This window comes from Mobula birostris, chromosome 19, assembly GCF_030028105.1.
Source record: "Mobula birostris isolate sMobBir1 chromosome 19, sMobBir1.hap1, whole genome shotgun sequence".
Lineage (NCBI taxonomy): Eukaryota > Metazoa > Chordata > Chondrichthyes > Myliobatiformes > Myliobatidae > Mobula > Mobula birostris.
In genome coordinates, this window is record NC_092388.1 from 48,919,386 (window position 1) to 48,938,726 (window position 19,341).

General features: G+C 44.1%; 1 protein-coding gene across 1 annotated transcript; it reads right to left on the reverse strand.

Moving 5' to 3' along the window:
- Window positions 1-8,923: 8,923 nt before the first annotated feature.
- On the reverse strand, window positions 8,924-18,798 carry sox4b (SRY-box transcription factor 4b). Its single transcript, XM_072283561.1, has 2 exons — window positions 17,269-18,798; window positions 8,924-11,044 (listed from the first exon to the last, which is right to left on the reverse strand). Exons 1-2 carry the CDS (start codon window positions 18,340-18,342, stop codon window positions 10,802-10,804), a joined length of 1,317 nt encoding a protein of 438 aa, XP_072139662.1. The 5' UTR covers window positions 18,343-18,798; the 3' UTR covers window positions 8,924-10,801.
- Window positions 18,799-19,341: the final 543 nt, after the last annotated feature.

Genomic DNA, 19,341 nt, shown 5'->3' on the forward strand with positions numbered 1-19,341 from the left:
CAAGACCCCAGCCAGCCTCCAAGCTCCAGACCCAACCCAAGATCCCAGCTGCAAGCCTCAAGAGCAAAGACCCCAGCCTGTCTACAAGCTCAGGCCTCTAGACCCCAGCCACATCCTGTCCTGAAGCCATGTCATGTCCTTGCCTGGTTCTGGGGTCTGAGCCCAAGGCAAGACTCAGGTTCTGGGTCCTTGTCCAGTCTTGGGCTTGGAGTCCAAGCCTTGTCTCCTAGTCCATGGTTCCTAGTCCTGGTCCCGCATTCCCTAGCCCAAGTCTGTGTTCTTGTCCCTGCTCCTGGTCTGAATCCTGTCATGTCCCTACTCTAGCCAAGTCCTGTTCCTTGTACTTCAGTGTCTGTGTCTCACATTTGGGTCCATTCCTAGCACCCCATTGTGACACCCTCCTGTCTTCTCCTATCATTTTGGATCTCCCCCTCCCCCCCCATTTTCAAATCTCTTACTAGCTTTTCCTTCAGTTAGTCCTGATGAAGGGTCTCGGCCCAAAATGTCGACTGTACCTCTTCCTAGAGATGCTGCCTGGTCTGCTGCATTCACCAGCAACTTTTATGTGTGTTACTCTTTCAAGGCATTTTTTTTTAAACTGAGTACTTAGCTTGCATTTTGTTTTTGGGGGAAGTTGGTGTAACTTCTATTTCCTACACTTCGTAAATGGCTTCTGTTTTCTGAGTAAACAGATCTTCTGTGCAACCCTCACAGAATGCTGGAGGAACTCAGCAGGTCAGGCAGCATCTATGGAAAAGAGTCAACAGTCAACCTTTCGAGATGAGACCCTTCTTCAGGACCGAAAAACAAGGGGGAAGAGGGCAGAATAAAAAGGTGGGAGGAGGGGAAAGGGGCTAGCTAGAAGGAAACAGGTGAAGCCAGGTAGGTGGGAAAGGTCAAGGGCTGGAGAAGAAAGAATCTGATGGGAGAGCAGCATGGATACAGGAGAAAGAGGACGAGGAGGGGACCCTGGGAGAAGGAATAGGCAGATAAGAAATGAAAGGTCAAAGTGAGGAACGGAGGAATTTGTTCACTGGACGGAGAAATCGATATTCATACCATCAGGTTGGAGGGTACCCAGACGGAACGTAAGGTCCACCACCCTGAGGGTGGCCTAATCTTAGCACAAGGGGAGGCCATAGGTCAACGCATCTTCATTGCTGTGGTGTACACTACACACTAATTCCAACGCATTGGCTGACATTGAGTTAACGTTGAGTAGTGCCCAGCGGTTCAAATAATCTCAGTTGTATTCTTAACTCCATGCGTTAAAAAGTCAGCTGAATACATATTGATGCGTTTCGGATTTATTTTCTTTCTATACACGAACCTGTTGCGGAGGCTGGATTGGTGACCAAACACCTTATCAGTAGTCGGATTTGAAGAATGCAAAGAAGATGCAAAAATATATACTGTAAATTGGCAGATTTTGTCCCATCACGTAAAATAATATTTGTCTTTATATTTTTGGTGTCAATGTTGGACAGCGAAATTAATTATTTTTAGATCCGCCACAGATTTCAAAAAAGACTGTATCTCCTGCATTGTTGTACTTAATTGCACACGCCATTACACGGAGTGTGCAAATCAATTTCTTATGAACCATTCTAAAAATAAAGGCACCTCGTGAAATGCAAAATCGTAAAGTGATGGATATCCAATCTTAAACTTGTCAACAGTTAAGGCTGTTTTCTGCAAGTGGTTCGACATGGATGAGAATCTAAGTTCATACAAGTCACGTTTTCATAACTCGATTCCGGATCCACAGTATGCAGTCCCCCAATATCGATTAATTTCCTCTAAACCCGACGAATGTCCTGAAATCCTATTCTTGCCGAAACGAAAACGCTTTGCTTAGCAAGGTAACGGTGCATTTCGGAGCAGACCGAATTCGGCTCTTATTTCTTATGGTCTTAGGGACGAATTCGATAATCGTTCAGTTTCTTTGATCATCATTGCGATGATGATGGTTAAGCGATATTAAAAGTCGACTATCAATGAATACATTTTGCGTTGAATTTACCGAACAGGAATGAAGCATTCCAACCAAAGGGTATTTCTCATGCTCTTCCTCCACACGCCCCATATCCAACGCTATTAATCGGAATTCCGGTCCTCCCACGCGTATCTGTCTAGCTTCTTATATGTATTTGCATTGTTAAACTAATAAAATTTCTTTATTCGGGGTTATTCTCGATGTTGTTCCTCCCTCTTACAGGCTCGATTCCCGCCTCTTTCACGGCAGACTAATTCATTATAAGCTGTCCACATCTCCCCACCTGCTGCGAGTTAGTCGTGTGTAATCAGTACCCGAAATGAAACCCCAGCCTTTTCGAACTGATACCTGGAGTTAGGAACCAAATATTTTTACTTTGCTGGAGCGATAATTTGCACCACATGCATATTTTCTTAAACAAAATTAACTTAATTAATAAAAAAACTAGAATAAACCGTGCAACGCTGTTTTCATTATTTTATTCGTAAACATGTATTTAGTATTAAGTTACTTTGTTTATAACCAGTCGCACCGTTGCCCCTCGTGTGACTTTTATGATAATCGAAGGGCTTCCTCATCCAACCCGGCTCCTCCCTGTTCAGTAACAGACTGTAGTCCTCTCTCACCCAGCCTTTGCGATGGCTGCACCAAGCTACAGTGCGTCTCCCAGCACGTACTACTGTAACCTGGAATATACCAGTCAACAGCAGTCCGTCTACGGAATCTCGATATACTGACAGACCAGCCAACTTTCGGACAGACCAAAGGGCATTTTTCGCCGAGTAGATGATCTTCCAGCAGCAGATGATGTCCATCTCAGTGTGTGTCTCTGGGAACAGACCATAGATCCAAGAGTCCTCTGTCACGCATGACTCCACGCACTCGACCTACAGTCCCCTGGAGGGCAGCGCGCAATGTGAGTGATTTTTGGGCACGCTGGGATGGCCACGCAAGGCGCTGGTGCCTGTTGCTGAGATCTGGCGGTGAAGCATACTGCCAGATGGTCTGTATAGTCTGCTCAGAGAACCAACTCACTTCTTTAGACTCGATCCAACATCGAGAACTTCTTTTGCAGGTACCTGGGGGATGTTCCGTGCTGACCACTGCCTGGTGGACTTGTAGCCAAAGATGTCAGGCAATATCTGAGGAGATAAATACGACTTTTCCGGACGTGACCCTGTATCAGGACTGGGAAAGAAGGGGGAAGAAGTCAAGTTAAGAAGTTGGGGAGAGAAGGAGTACAAGCTGGCCGGCAATAGGTGGAGCTTGGTGAGGGGGAGATGGCTTGCGGTTAAAAGCTAGAAGATGATGGGCTGAGGAAGAAGGAATCTGCTAGGAGAGGAGAGCGGACTATGGGAGAAGGGGAAGGAAGACGAGCACCGGAGGGAACAGGATGGGCAGGTGAGGAGAAGGGGAGGGGTATGAGTCGAGCCAATGGAGAGGAATGGGAAAAAAGAGAAAGGAGGGGGGAACTTACCGGAAGATAGAGAAGTCGATGCGCATGTCATCGGGCTGGAGGCTACCCAGACGGAATATGAGGTGTTGTTCCTCCAGCCTAAATGTGGCCTCATTGAGGAGGCCATGGAACGACACGTCGGAAGTAAATGGGAAGTCGAATTGACAGGAATACCCACACTGGAAAATCCTGCTCTTTGTGGAGGTCGGAGCAAAGACGCTCGGCGAAACTCTGCGTTGGCTCCCACCGACGCAGAGAAAACCACAAGGGCAGCGCCGGATAAAATAGATGACTCGGACAGACTCGCAGGTGAAGTGTCGCCTCACCTGGAAGGACTGTTTCCGACCCTGAATGGTAGTGAGCGAGGAGGTATAGGGGCAGGTGTAGCATGTCTCGCTTTCCGGGATAACTGCCAAAAGGGAGATCAGTGGGGAGGAATGAGTGGACAAGAGATTCGCCTCCAGAGCGATCTCTGCGGAAAGTAGGGGGTGGGGGGGGGCGAACAGAGAGAAAGATGTGCTTAGTAGTAGGGTCGCATTCTGGATGGTAAAGGTTATTGAGAATGGTGTGCTGGAGAGGTTAAGTAAGGACAAGGGGAACCCTGTCTCAGTAGAGGTGGCGGGAAGATGGGGTGAAGGCGGATGTCTGGGAAATAGTGAGATGCGGCCGAGGGCTGCATCAATGGTGAAGGACGGAAAATCTCGTTCTTGGAGGAAGGAAGACATCTCAGATGTTATAGAAAGGAAAGCCTCATTCTGAGAACAGGGGCGCCAGAGATGGCGGAACTGGGAAAAGGAATTTATTATTTAACAAGTAACAGGGTGGAAAGAGGTATAGTCAAGATAGATATGAGAGCCAGTAGGGTTATAAAGTGTAAAAGAACAGAGGGACGTCAGTTTAGAAGAGAGGTAAGGAAGGATTTATTTAGCCAGAGGCTGGAGAACCTGTAGAAATCATCGCCACAGTAATTTGTGGACGCCACATCATTGGGTGTATATAAAGCGGAGTTTAAAAAGTTCTTCATTAGTAATTGTATCAAAGGATACGAGAAGAAGACAGGAGAATGGGGTTGAGAGGGATAATAAATCAGTCAAAATGGGCCGAATATTCTAATTCTGCTCCTATTGTATGGTGTTATATCAGTAGATAGTTTGTCTCCAGAGATGGAGACAAAGAGATTGAGAAAGTGGGGAGAGGAGTCATTACCAAATAAATTTGAAGACAAGGTGGAAGTGGAGGCAACGTTGATAAATTGACTAGCTCAGCGTGGATTACTCAAGCGTGCAATCTTTAAATCCTTTGCCTACCTTTTTTTCACAAATCTTCAATCATGTCAGAGCTATAGGCTTGAATCAATTCTCATCTCAACTGATCGCAGGGTGGGGAAGAGGGGAATTTGGCGATGGTTTGTTGTTGGCCAATTGAGTTTAACAGTCCGTTTAATCCGAGTGATTGCACATCCATCTCCAGTTCGGGGTAATTTAGTCAAAACAGCGACAATGGATGCAATAAAGCTCCTCTCATCAAATAGCAGCCTATGCACCTTCCCTCGCCACACGGAGAAGCTCCTTAAGATGGCCGTTTCCAAACAACAAGGTACATTTACAGAAATGTATGTTGATATGTAAATACGGCAAATTTCCAGTAGGAGGGGAGACCATAAATAGAACGGAATAAACACGATACACTTATCATAATCGATTCATTTACTTTATATAGCGTTTCTTCAGTTGGAAAATGCGTTGCGTCAAATTCAAAACTAAATGTCCGATTTTTGATGTTTTACGGCCATGCCTCCATCGGATATTCCTTATACCCCGCTGTGAGAACTCATCAGCAGGCGAAAACGTGATTGCGATTAGACAGTACCTTGTGAAGATGCCGACGGAATGGTCCCGCTGAAAATACGGGCCAGAGTCAGCAGAAAGACATCTGCACTCCAATTATCTTGATGTGTTTATGGACATTCGATTACACATTCGCATTTTGCACGATTGCACTACCATGTGTTAACTTTTGGTGACTACTGTAGTCGACAATAGATTTATTATTTCATTTTAATTATCGTATTTCTTTATTAAAATAATAATCCGGAACATCTGAGCATTTCTCCTCGCCGTACCGAAGTATATAATTAGCCTGCTCTTTTGTACTTCATCTCAGTCTGTGATCGGTAGTCATTTTTTTTTTGTTAAGTGTGTGTCCTACCTAACACTTTAATTCTCCCCTCAGATTCACAAAATTTCACGTGCAGACTTGGCGCGTCGTGTCAACTGTTCAAATCGAATGACCCCATTAGTCTCACTCTGCATTTATCTTCATTGCTCTGCAAAGATTTCACCTTGAAGCATACTGTATATCCGGGGGGAGCCATAGAACACGGAGTTCAATGTTGCCCTCTAAAAGAATCTCACAAACAGCACGCCCACTCGATGTCTTCCAAAAAGTCGTAAAACTGGGGAAATCACTGGCGTGGTTTGCACCCTGATTGCAATGATTAGAGAGCGATCCGCATAGATTCTCATGTTTGCATCTTCACCGCTCACAAGCGTATAGAAAATCTACAGCACAATACAGGCCCTTCGGCCCACAAAGTTGCGCCGAACATGACCCTAACTTAGAAATTAATAGGCTTACCTACAGCCCTCTATTTTACTAAGCTCCATGTACCTATCTAAAAGTCTCTTAAAAGACCTTATCGTATCCGCCTCCACCACCGTTGCCGGCAGCCCATTCCACGCACTCACCACTCTCTGAGTAAAAAACTTACCCCTGACATCTCCTCTGTACATACTCCCCAGCACCTTAAACCTGTGCCCTCTTGTGGTAACCATTTCAGCCCTGGGAAAAAGCCTTTGACTATCCACACGATCAATGCCTCTCATCATCTTATACACCTCTATCAGGTCACCTCTCAACCTCCGTCCCTCCAAGGAGAAAAGGCCGAGTTCACTCAACCTATTCTCATAAGGCATGCTCCCCAATCCAGGGAACATCCTTGTAAATCTCCTCTGCACACTTTCTATGGCTTCCACATCCTCCCTTAGTTCCATCCATTCTTAGGAAAAAACTGTTCTCCACGCACTATGGCGGCATAAAGACTTCCGTAAATATGAGCGAAAGCACCGTGAATAACTATATTTTTCCACCATTTGGTCACTGTGCTCCCACGAAATTTTCACAAACTGAGTAAATGTGTCCATGCCATGGCGCGAACTAGTCGCACAGATCCTTTCCCCGCACCCTACCACCTCCTCCCCCCAAAAAAAACAAACACTGTCCTTAATTTCAACTATTCCAACAAAAAAATATTGTGGGAGGAGAGACATCACATAACAAATGTAGGCAGCGTGCTCATGGAGGCATCAGAACTTCTTTGATCTACCTTTAATTCCCGCCACCCAGCCAACTTGTCGTGGGAGTTGCTCCTGCTTTAACTGGGAATTAAAGCCGAAGCTAGTTAGTTGAATGTTAGAGCGAGCGAGGCAGAGGTAAACGTGGCAACACGGTAGCGTCACCACGTGTGGGGACGAGGCTAAGCGAGTTAATATCGGGGTTTTACTCATTTTAAAGACGGGCCTGATGTGCACCTGGGGTTAGTATTATCGTGATGAAACGCGCTAGATTTCGGCATCAAGACGGACTTTACGTTCTTCAGTTTCCAGCTGCTTTTATTCCAAATCCTCTAGCGGACTTTCACCGGTAACTGGACCGATGGTTTGAAACTGAATGCGATAACATTCAATAGGCATGAAACCCTTATCTTGCGCAGTAGCGGAAGACAAACATACTTGACCTGGGTCCGTGCCTTTCCTGGGGGTTAAACAATTGCCACGCAGATATTTTATCACACAGGCACTAAGGTTAATTATAATTTCGTGCTTCGTACACACATGGCCTTGCCCATATAATCTGCCCTATTCGGATTTCACTGCTATTGAAGAAGCGTGAAGCAGACAGCGGAACAAATCCTCTTTTATATAGCATTTTTTGGAAAGCTCCCAGACATTTTACCCCTTTTGTTAGTAGATTAGGTCCTGCATGGTAGGCCCGTCTGAAAGGTTAGGTCCCATCGAATCCAGGGAGAGCTGGTGAGGTGGATTCAAAGTTGGATCGGAGGTAGAAAACAGCATGGTGGTTAGAGGTTTTTTTTGGAATGGAGGCAGGTGACTAGTGGTGTGCTGTAGAGTTCGGTGTTGGGATCTTTGTTATTTATAGAAATGATTTTGAGTGCAAATGTATAAGGCTTGATTAGTAGGTTTGCGGATGATATGAAATTGGGAGGTGTTGATAGTGGAGAAGATTATGATCAAGGAGTGGCAAATGGATATCAGTGCAGACTAGTGTGAGATGGTGCATTCTGGAAGGTCAAACCAGCGCGGGGCTTTAGCTATGAATGGTAAGACACAGGAGAGTGCAATGGAACTGAAGGACCTAGGAAAACAAGGGGGGTGGTGAGTAGATTTAGGCTAAGTGTGTAAAGACTTAAAGGGGATTTGAGGGCCAACTTTTTCACGCCGAGTTAAAGTCAAAGTAGTATCAAAGTAGGTATATGTCACCCTGAGATTAATTTTCTTGCAGGCATTTACAGCAGAACTGAGAAGTACAATAGAATGAATTCACAACGACACACAAAGACTAACAAACACCCAATGTACAAAAAGGAGATATACTGTGTAAATAATAGATAGATAGATAAAGAAACAAACTGAGGATGTGTTATAGAGGCATTGAAAGTGAGTCCATAGATTGTGGAATCGGTTCAAAGTTGAGAGTGAAGTTATCCACGGTGGTTCAGAAGCTTGATGATTGGAGGGTAGTAATGGTTACTGAACCTGGTGGTGTGGGGCTTCTATACTTTCTTCCTGATGGCAGCCGCGAGAAGAGAGCATGGCTTGAATGGTGGGAGTCCTTGACGATGGATTCTTGAGTTAGCGCTCATGGCCGATGTGCTCAATGTGAGCAGGGCTTTGCCTGTAACGGACAGGGCCGAGTCCACCACTTTTTTGTGAGTATACAGAAGAAGCAGCCGGTAGAAATGGTTGAGATGAATACAATGTATCATTTAAGAAGCACTTGGGTAGATGTGTGTGTGTGTGTGTGTGTGTGTGTGTGTGTTGGGGTGGGGGGGAGGGACTTAGAGGGATAGAACATAGAACAGTACACCACAGGAACAGGCCAATGTTGTGCCGAAAGGCAAATCAAAACCACCCAAACAGTAATCCTTCCTACCTACACATTCCTCCATACTCCTTATATCCTTCTGTTACAAACTCTCTCTCTCTCACACACACACACACTCACTCACTCACTCACTCACTCTGGATCAAGTATATATTTGGCATGTTCATCTCGTGCCAAGTCTGTGGGGAAGAGCTTTATCTTAAGCCCAATAACTGGCCTTTTAAATAAAGGAGGTTTATTCCGTTTATTGAATGGGCGTTCCACAGACACGCACAATAATACTTTTAACGAGCTACTTGGCGGCGACACAGTCCTCGAGTGGTTTAATTCAGCACACAGCTGCGGTTCTGCTGAATCTAACCAGATCGCTCCTAGTTCCCTTTGAGAGAACGTCCACACCCGAGTCACTATGCCATGTAATAGAGTTGAAAGTGCGATTTCAGCAGCTTCGTGCCAACTGTTTTTGAATAATAACGCAGACTCCGTGGCTGTGCCTTTGCTACAATATGGTTGTCGTTTGAAAATCATTCAAAGACATGAAAAAAAAAGCGTTTTGTCCTTCTCAGAATCTTCTCGATTTAAAACGTAAGACGATACGAGTCTCCGGACAAGCTCTGCGTGATTCGTTTTTCAAGCTTAAAATGGGTTGGGGACCTCCCACTTGACCCCTGTCTGGGAATTCAGGGTCTAAGGGTCATCGGTTCTCAGGACAATCCGTGAACAGATTTATGCAAATAAAACTTTAAGCAAGAAATCGCAGCCAATAACAGATATGTCAAAATGAAAGCGAGATTGTAAAAGTGTCATACAGCGTGAGGATGGATTATAGTAACTTGAACCCCGATACCATTTGGGCAAATAGTAATAACATCACACACATCATGAGATTAGTCAAAAACATAAACAGCACCTTGAATTATGCACCAAAACAGGACTTGGGCAGTTCCTGACGGGCGCTTCCTTCAGAGCTAAGACAGACACATTTTTGCCAAGCTGGTCACTTTGGAGAGCGCCAGGATTTAAAGAAATACTCCCCATGGCAGCCACAAAGGCAAAAATGGGGGAAGGGTCTCATCTCGGCTGGTGTGGCCGCCCCCCGTGCAACCGTCTGCCCTAACGGAGTCCTGTGCTAAAAGTGTCCCTCATTGTGGAATGAATAGCGACGCAGGGGTCGTGGCGTGTGGCTCTGGTGTGTATAGAAATTAAATAGAGAAAAAAAAATAAAATATACACACAAGCAATTTAGTGCGCAGATGCTGATCGAAAATGAGCTACTCAGTCTGATCCTGCCGTCCAGAACCAGATTCATTGCATTGCAGAACAAGACTTGTCAAGTACTGTTTAAATGAGGGTTTCTGCCGATACCACCCTTTCAGGAGCGCCAAACGAGTACAACTTGCTTAGTGGTCTAGGAACATCATAGATTGCAGTCAAAAGCTTCAGTTCATGTTGGTAAGGGAACAAATGTGCCGTGCGTGTCTTGGGGTGTCATTGGCTGCACAACTGACGGCAAAAAGGAAAACATTTGGCACATCAGGATGACTTGCACACAGAAATACCCAAGTAAATCTTCTACTGCTCCGTCTTGCGTGGTGTTTATACATTCTTTTGTTTGTTTGTGTGTGTGTGTGTGTGTGCATGTGCGTGTGCGTGTGCGGGCGTGGGCGCGCGCGCGTTCCCTGTAAGATATGCGCATTAATCTATCTACCAAATGGTTTCATCAAATTTATCGCCACAGCAACCGCGGCTCCACTCTGCCGCTGGAATCCTTTCCATCCTTTCCCTGCAATCTCTTCAACGAAGAACTGACCCGCTTCTCTCTTTCCCAGCTTTGACAGAAGGTCTTCGACCAGAAACGTTAAACTATTCCTCTTTTTGCCATTGCAGCCTGGCCTGCTAACTACTTCCAGTATTTTGCTTTTATTCCGAATTTCCAAACGGACAGGATTTCACCCGGAAATAATCACAAACGTGATCTAAACCGGGTTAAGTTAATTGTATGTGCAAGTTAGCGCATGAAAAAACCTGGTGCCAATTGTTCAAATTTCTAGTTAGGGACGAGACATGGGATTCCCAACTGGACAAGCGACGAGATATTAGGGAGCGAAGGTTTGATGGAAAATAACAAAGGGCGCAGACAGCTATGCAGAATGAGGAAGCCTAGTTTACAACGTCACCCACGCAGAGTATTTAATGTTTGACCTTGAAAGAGACATTTCACTTCTGCGGGGTGGGTACTGGAACCATTTTGGCGTGGGACACCGAATGTCATTCATCATCATGCCAGCTTCGTCTGACAGCAGCAACAATGGTTTCATAAGCAGGGTGCGGCAGCTGCCGTACCCCAACGTTCCCGCACCAGAGAGCACGAGGGGCAACCGGTGCTGGGAGGCCCAGACCTCGAGATGCTGGAAAGAAAGACACAGATATTAGCCGTGAATGAAATGCATCAATAAAATATGAACGTTATTGGAGCACATGTAACTTTAATTGCTTACTTATTCACAAAGAATGCCTTCAATAAATTAATCTGCCATCCGCCTTTCCAAAATTACAAACTATCCGCAAATATGTATTTTTATCTTTATTGTGTTTGTTTTTAACCAAACATTTCAGATCCTGGACCCGCGCAGTTTACAAATAGAACAAATTCATCTACAAATTTCCATCGTTACACGACACTCCCATTGCCAAATACCATGCACATCTCAACGAACTACAAAGTTGCATACTGACAGCGCAGGGGCGGGGGTGAGGTGGTGGACAGAGAAAATGCTCCTTTTCGCCAAGAGTGAGAAAGTCGAGAAAAATAAGTAAGACAACCCCAGTCCAGTTGCGGAGCCAGTGCGAAAACTATACAAAGAAAACCATTTCTAAGCGTTTCCTGACAGACCTTGAATTTGAAATGATCGGATGCTGTTAATTACAAGGATCAAGACATCGAAGGGTTCCAGTTGTGGTTTGACAGACACAGAAAAGCTAACACAGTGACATTTTGCATTCTGCAAGGGATGACTTTATGTAGAGACTGGTCTGGAAACTTCAAAAATTCTTTTCCTCTCATAGATGCTGCTTGACACACGGTGTTCCCCTACCACTTATTTTTGCACTAAATTCCATCATCTGCAGCCTCTGTGTGGTATATTCATTCTGCACTAATGTTGCATGTGCATTATACACACATCTCACACCTATCTTGCCCGTTTTATTAAGCCTCTCCAGAATATTTGAGGTCATCAATATTACTGGTGGTGTACTGTGGTTTGTAAAATTTAAGATACCAATGGATGCAAAAGAAATCACTTTGAGATTATTAGACTTCCATGTATTACCCTGCTACTCAAAATGTCGAGTTATTTTATTCACGAATGTAAAATCAGTATGTAGGATTGTGCCACATACATGTATCATAATCTTTATTTTCTTCCATCATTAATTATTGTATTACTATGTATTCAAAACTGCCCATTCTGGCAGCCTTATATTATAAATCGTTTTCACTCTGTTAATTGCAATCTCTTCAAAATACTACAGTTTGTTTTCACTTAAACGTAATCTAAGTTTAAAACAATAGAACTCTAAGCATGATTTTACCCCAACACTTTCTTCACAAGCACAACACATTCTTCACAACCATTCTTAGCACTGAATTTAAACCAGTAATAGCCACAAATACTCTCCCAATCCTAAATCTAAACAAAGAACTAACCATAAAGTTGAAGCAGAAACTAGTTAAGATGCTACAGTAAACTGAACCTAAGTTTCACTGCAATTTAAACACATGCAAGATCAATCATAACCCTAAAAAAGGCCTAATACAAAGTTTGAAGTTTAATTCTTCTCCCAACTGTAAACCCAAACAAGATACAACAAAAGCATACAATGTTAACCCTCTACAAAACTTAAGCTTCTCACAACCTAAGTTCACACCACCATCCCTAAATTAATTACAGCTAACGAGATATACTGTTTTCTGAACCCTAAGCCAAAATCTATAATTTCCTATTACCCACCCCTGCAATTTTTACTGATCTGAAAGCAAATTCGAAGTAAGATTGCAGCTTCTCACTCTGAACTCTAAGTCTAAGGCTAAAGACTATGTATCTAAACGTAGTCTTAAACAATACTGTGGCTTTTCAGTAACTGCACTGAGCCTTTGACCAGGCCCAAATAAGGCTACAATTTATGTTAATTCTAACGTTATAAACAAGGTCTGCTTTAATGGCCTCCTGCTCAGAATAAGAGGGAAAATAAATTCGATTCTATCAATTCCACATGAAATTATATTTTCCTCTAATTTTCCACATTAAGGAGTCACAGAGAAAAATCACTGTTTAAAGTCCGTCCCTAATCATGCTGACATTTGTTAGATAGCAAGGCTGTAATGTTTTAGTGAAATGTACTGTACATGCTGTGATTTAAAGTGCATTTGATTACAACTTTATATCAAAAAGTCTCTAAATGACATGAGCAATTTGAAATTTTAGATTCTGACATTTCTGTAAAGAGACTGGGTGGGTTCAGTTCATCGTGTTTGGAAATAGGGCTATTTTATTTCGGAATTTGTCCGCAATCTTAAATTCTCATTTGCTAACTAGCTGAATGAAACGGGGCTATGCTTTCTGCTACCTCCAAATGTATGTAAAAGGGTGGCCATTACTGATTCTCCCACTTTCTTAAGAGATGGCTGCCGTTTCGGCAAACCGTTTGTTTAATGGGAACTAGAACAAAACCGTGACAATACCCACAAGTTTACATTAGTAGCGTCCTTCTCTCCAGCAGCTAAAAGCTGGGCGTGCACAATGTCACTGATTTACAGGCCTTTTGTTAGACAGAATTGAAAATCATATAGTCCTTATAATTCTGATCCTTTTGTTATCCACAGTTCTTTTGAATGCAACCAAAGGTTCAGTCCCGCACTAAAAATAAATCGCAATTTTCTTTATATTAGCAAACACAGTAACTATTTTTTCATGGTAATTTAGACATCAATACATATAAATTCTGGCATTTTTTTCAAATGTTTCTTCGACTCCCCTGAAACATTGTGCATCGTCTAAAAAAAGGGGCGGTCTTCAGAAATTCATAAGTAGCCAACATGATCGTTTTATGGCTGTTTTATAGGGGTCTGTCTCAGCAATCCAGGCGGGTGAACTACTCAATATTTTGTCAATAAAGAATGGACCTGCAACTGCAATCGTTAAAATAAAACAAACCTTTATCAAAAAGTAACGTTCCATCCCAGAATTCGCATTTTTTCCACTCGGTTATGGTTTATAGCGAGATAAAACTTCGCCAGGAATTCTTTTGAACTGATTACTGGTCGTTCTGCTTTAAGTGTGTTTGGGACAGAGGAGTTGAAAATGGATACGGCTCGCCCTCGCAATTCCCAACTCAGGAAAAGCCAGCCTCTCCCGTTTACCTCTCCAGGACACCCCGCCCCGCCCTTATAATTAATTCGCCAACTGCTGTTTGCTGCTTCGCTCAAAAGATTTTAACGTTCGTGTACCAGAGTTCCTTACACCCAATTGCAAAGAGGTGTGACGGCTTTTTTGGAATGGATTGTGTGACGAGAGAACGGAGTTGGGGGAAGGGCTCAGGCCGAGTGGGTTCAAATATACCCTAATAGCTTTAAGATGTGGAGGAACTTAGACGCTGCATTATTCCTTTTTTTTTGTCAACGTCCAATTGCACCGTTAAAATGCAAAATGTTTAGCTAACTTTCAAAAAAATATATTATAAATACAAAAAAAGAGCTGCTGTCAAAATGCTGAAGCAGTTCGCGGTAACATGCACAGGCCAGTGAAATCCTCCGGCCCCCGTAGTTGGAAGGTTATTGTGAAGCTTTATGAATAGCCCTATATCCAGTTGCACTGCACAGACCACACGTTGTTCACACTGCATTACCTCTTTCTGGTCCAGACGATACAATCTCCCTTCCCCCCACGCCTCCCAACTGTCTAATCGCGTACTTCCTGGGGAAATCAAGCAGCATTCATACTGAAGTGAGTATTTAAATTTACAGGATTTGAAAACCTCCGGATGGGAAACTGACATCAAATGCTTCCAAATGAACTCCTATCTTGAATCTTTTGACTAGTTCAGGACCAGTACAAGAGAAGGGAGAGATGTGTTTGTACTTGGAAGCGGGAGATATACAAGAGTGAGATGTGGCGGGCACAAAGACTGTTTATGAGACCTCGTTTATATCTGGTGGGACGTTTGCTAGTTAAGATTCCAGTTTTTTTTTACTTAATCCTTTTCAAAAGACCCTTCTCTATGCCGCAAGAGTTAAAGACACCAGTCAGACAACATAGAGAGATGTGTGGCTTGTTTATTTCGAAATTGACAAGAAATAACGTGAAAATTAACAATTTTTAACTTGTTTTGCCCCCCTCCCCCTCATACACACATAAACATAGACAGTGCTTCCGCTTTCGGTTCTTGGAACCTTATTTTTGCTAGCTAAGTTCTTAGTGTTTGGAATGACTTTTTAGAATCTTTTTCGTCACGCTAAGTGCGTGTACACGTTTAGTGTACGTAAAACGGCGTTTAGCAGATTGGCGCTTTTTTCCCCCACCCGCTCCCTAGTTTTCTGCATTAAAACAGGGACTCAGTGGTTAGGGTTCAGTTCCAGCTGATTTTATTTCCTTCTCTCTCTCTCTCTCTCTCTCTTACTCTCAAAGAACTATTTACAAGAGTTTATCAACAATCTGACAGGCAGTGACTTGACACGATTAGCTGGCATGAATGTTCTTTTTAAAAAAAAGTTGTGTTGAGGCATGATCTGACAGACTATACACAGCATATTGCACAGGATGAGTGAAAATAAAAAAATAGTTAAAATAATAAGATTTAAAAAAAAACTAACAATCGGGCAGCTACCAAGATTCTTGTTTCCATGGTTGCTGCCTTAATGCCTGTCACGGTCATTTTGGACACAGACAAGTAACACAGTCTCATGTTTGTATAATACAGATTTAAATATACAAAGGCGTTCGCACTTTTTTCCAAACCCCTTCCCTTCAATAAACCCCCACAACAGCTATACCTGATTTTGGAATTATATAAGCTAGCTTCATGCCAAAAAACAATAATATTTTGCCGACAAGTTATAAGAATTAATACTAGTTATTATTACAGAATGAGAAACACAATATTGTGTAGCGAACTCAAATCAATGTTTGATATCCAGTGGTTAAGCGCCATTAAAGGAGCGCCACATAAATGTGCAGCATCCCTTGTAATTTACGTTGGTGCTCAACCTCAGGAGACTTGGAGTAAGTACAATATCCTGGGTACCCCCATTACATTTCGCTAATTTTTGCTTACTTGGAGCCAATACAAAGTTTAAAGGAAGCTTTAAGGTCACCTGTTTCAAGGTAAAAGTGTCCAAATCGTTTCCCACGTTTAAATACTATAAAGGAGACATATCAGCTATAATAGACAGGAAGGGACGTTGCCAGTTTTAACGTCAAAAACAGCCGCGAAGCCGACATAAAGGTAACTGCAGCCTTACGTTACAAAACTTGCAGATTGAAGTGTGTAAACATGTGAAGATACAAAAAAAGAGGCAACATTGTGATATCAGCCTCTTTGTTCATGATCAGGAAATTCAAACAGCGATAAACACCGATTAACACCCCCTTTATATTTTTTACAAAAATACACTGAGAAAATAATCAAACGTCTCATCTTTCTCTGTCTTTTTTAAAAGTGTCAAAGTCTACATTTAAATATAAAATTAAAAGTTTAACTCTAGCCCTTCAGTGAAGGAGATAAAACGGTGCAGGTAATTAACAGGCCTACGAAAAAAAAGTCAAAATGTTTGGCCAGTATAAATACATCCATATAAAATGGTTTTTGATTACATTTACAAGGGAAACAAAACAATACGAGGATGAAACATCGGTGACAAGAAGTTCATTTTGTTTTGTAGAATTTGTGGAATATGGAACTTTTGAGGAAATTTGGTCCAGAAAATGCAGTCCGGCGGAGATTTGAGTTGCGTTAATGATAAGAGGGAAAAAAGCTGGTGACTTGGTAAGAATCATACAGAGCGCCATCTATCTGGTTAACTCGTCCTAACAATTTTGACTGTTTCAGTCTGTACAGAATCTGGTAGGTACAGTACAACATGCTATGAACCCAACGATATACAGTAATCCAACACGGTTATTCTTCTATGAAACGCTGTCTTCGCGTATAGATCTCTCTTCGCCTATGTCTATATGTCTGTACCAATATGAATTGTTTGGCGATTTCTTTCCACAGTTTGAAACGACCTGTCCTAAAGCGAAGCCCGTGTTCTCTCCCGTACGTGCAAATCAATTTCAGGTTTTCCTTTTCAATCCAGACTCGAGACTCGGCATTTTTCAGCGGAATATCAGTCCCTCCTAAAACACGTCGGCAGATTTGTTTGATTTTTTTTCTCCGCTGAAGGCTTGCGATCGGACATTACGATCACGCAATTTTACAGCACTTGGATCACAATTACTTTAATTCACGATCCCTTTATTTCCCTCCAAGATAAAAGAGCAAGTCAGTTTCTTTCACTTGCCGCTCTTTAATACGTGAACACAAGGTTTGAAATACTTGATTCCAGCCAGTCCCCTGAAATCATTTCGCTCACCTCTGGCGTGCAGTAATCTGGGAACTCAAAGTGAGACGCCGATTCCTGCTCAAAATTAAACTCCAAATCTCTGTCCAGAGACGAACTCAAGTTGCCCAGTGTCATGCTCTCGAAAGTGGGGCTTGAACTAAGGTCCATAAGGTCGTCCTCGAACTCTTCGTCGGAAGACGAGGCCAGAGACGAAGAGGAACAGGAGTGGGTCGTGGAGGGCGCCGGTGAAATCGACCTTAAATTGCCTGGGTGTTTGCGCTGACTTACTGGCGAATCGGGGACCCGCACCCCTGTCCCACCCGCCAGATCTTCATAGAAACTGACCGGGTCGTTGGGCTCGGCTGAACAACTGAGGGTCGGGCTGGCTGGCACGGCGGCTGAAGAGGTACTGCCCTGGCCCCCGAACGACCGCCTCTCTTTCAGTTTCTTATCTACAAGGTGCTTGGAAGCGGGGCTCGTCCGCGCTTTGTAAATCGAGTGTTGGCTGCTAGTGTTTGTGTTTGAAGTAGTGGTGCCTGACTGCGGATGCTGGTGAATGGTCGGAGTCTTGGTGAGCGAACCCAAGATGATCTTGTGCGTTTTGCTGGACTTGCTAATGCTACTATTGCTGCTACTGTTCTTTTTAGCCGAGGGTTTAGTGTTGATTTTCTCGCTTTTCTCTCCCGGTTTGCTGCTTGCACTTTTTGCCTTCTTTCTCGGCCTGTATTTATAATCGGGATAGTCCGCCATGTGTTTCAGGCGCAATCTTTCGGCTTCACGGATAAAGGGGATCTTATCACTGTCTTTCAGTAACTTCCAGCGCTTCCCCAGGCGCTTCGAGATCTCCGCGTTGTGCATGTCCGGGGACTGTTCCATGATTTTCCTCCTCTCGATCTGCGACCACACCATAAACGCGTTCATGGGTCTTTTGATGTGCCCACTGGCGGTCTTGCACCAGTTTGGCTCGTCCGTTTTCTCTCCATCCGATGCCACGGAGTCCGCCGCTGGTGAGCAAGCTATGCCCAGATCGGAAGCGCCGGAGTCGGTGGACTCTCCGGCAAGCACTGCTTCCGTGTTCTCTGCGTTGTTCGTTTGCTGCACCATGATTTCTTTCTAAAATATATTGTTGCTCTATGGGCACTGAGGGAAAAAGGCTTTTATACTGTAGCAGTTTGGCTAGCTTGCACTTTTCTCTGTTAATTGCAAAAGCCGCTGTGCTTTACAAGCTGCTCCTCGCGTTCGCAGAAAAGAACCTGGTTTCTTGTAATAAAATGTGTATATACTTTGGCACAACCTTCCCCCTCTGACCATGCGGGAAGACTGTGTTATATAAAAAACTTGTGTCTGCTGCTTAAACCAGACCCGAACTCGATTCGCCTTCTTATCCAGTCCCAGCCATTGTGACGTCGAGTTAAAGGTGTCCACGTTCCAGCCAATCGGCGGGTGCCTTTCGCCCAGACCGCGTCTGTTTCCAACGCTTCCACGGCCCCGCTCCGCCCACGCGCCACCGGATTGGCGGCCGGCCCCGCGGCGCGTGCAATGAGAAGCGGCGTGACTGACCTCATTCGAGTTTACACTAGCAACTTAAAGGGGGCACGGCTGCTAATGTACTTTTCCCCCCTTCCCCCACCCCTCCGCCTCCCTCCACCCTCCACCCTCCAGCATTAAATTAAAGCTGCATTATGCCTTTCCCTCTCCCCAGACTGGCATTTGCCCGTCGTACCGACTCAGACACAAATCAACTCGATCTTGTGCAATACTATTCTCCCTCCCCTCTCTCTCTCTCTCGCTGTCTCTCTCTCTCCTTCTCTCTCTCTCTCTCTCTTCCCCCCTCTCCCCCCTCTCTCTCTTCCCCCCTCTCTCTCTCCCTCCCTCCCTCCCTCCCTCCCTCTCTCTCTTCCCCCCTCTCTCTCTCTCTCCCTCCCTCTCTCTCTCTCTCTCCTCTCCTCTCCTCTCTCTCTCTCTCTTTCGCTCTGTGTGTGTGTCTGCTTCCCTCGTTCGCTCTGGCTTACACCCGACAACCAGTGCTCATTTTCGCGAAATTGACACAAAATCGAGCGCTTAAAATGAGATGCTACAGCTTCACTTCAGCGAATTTCAGAG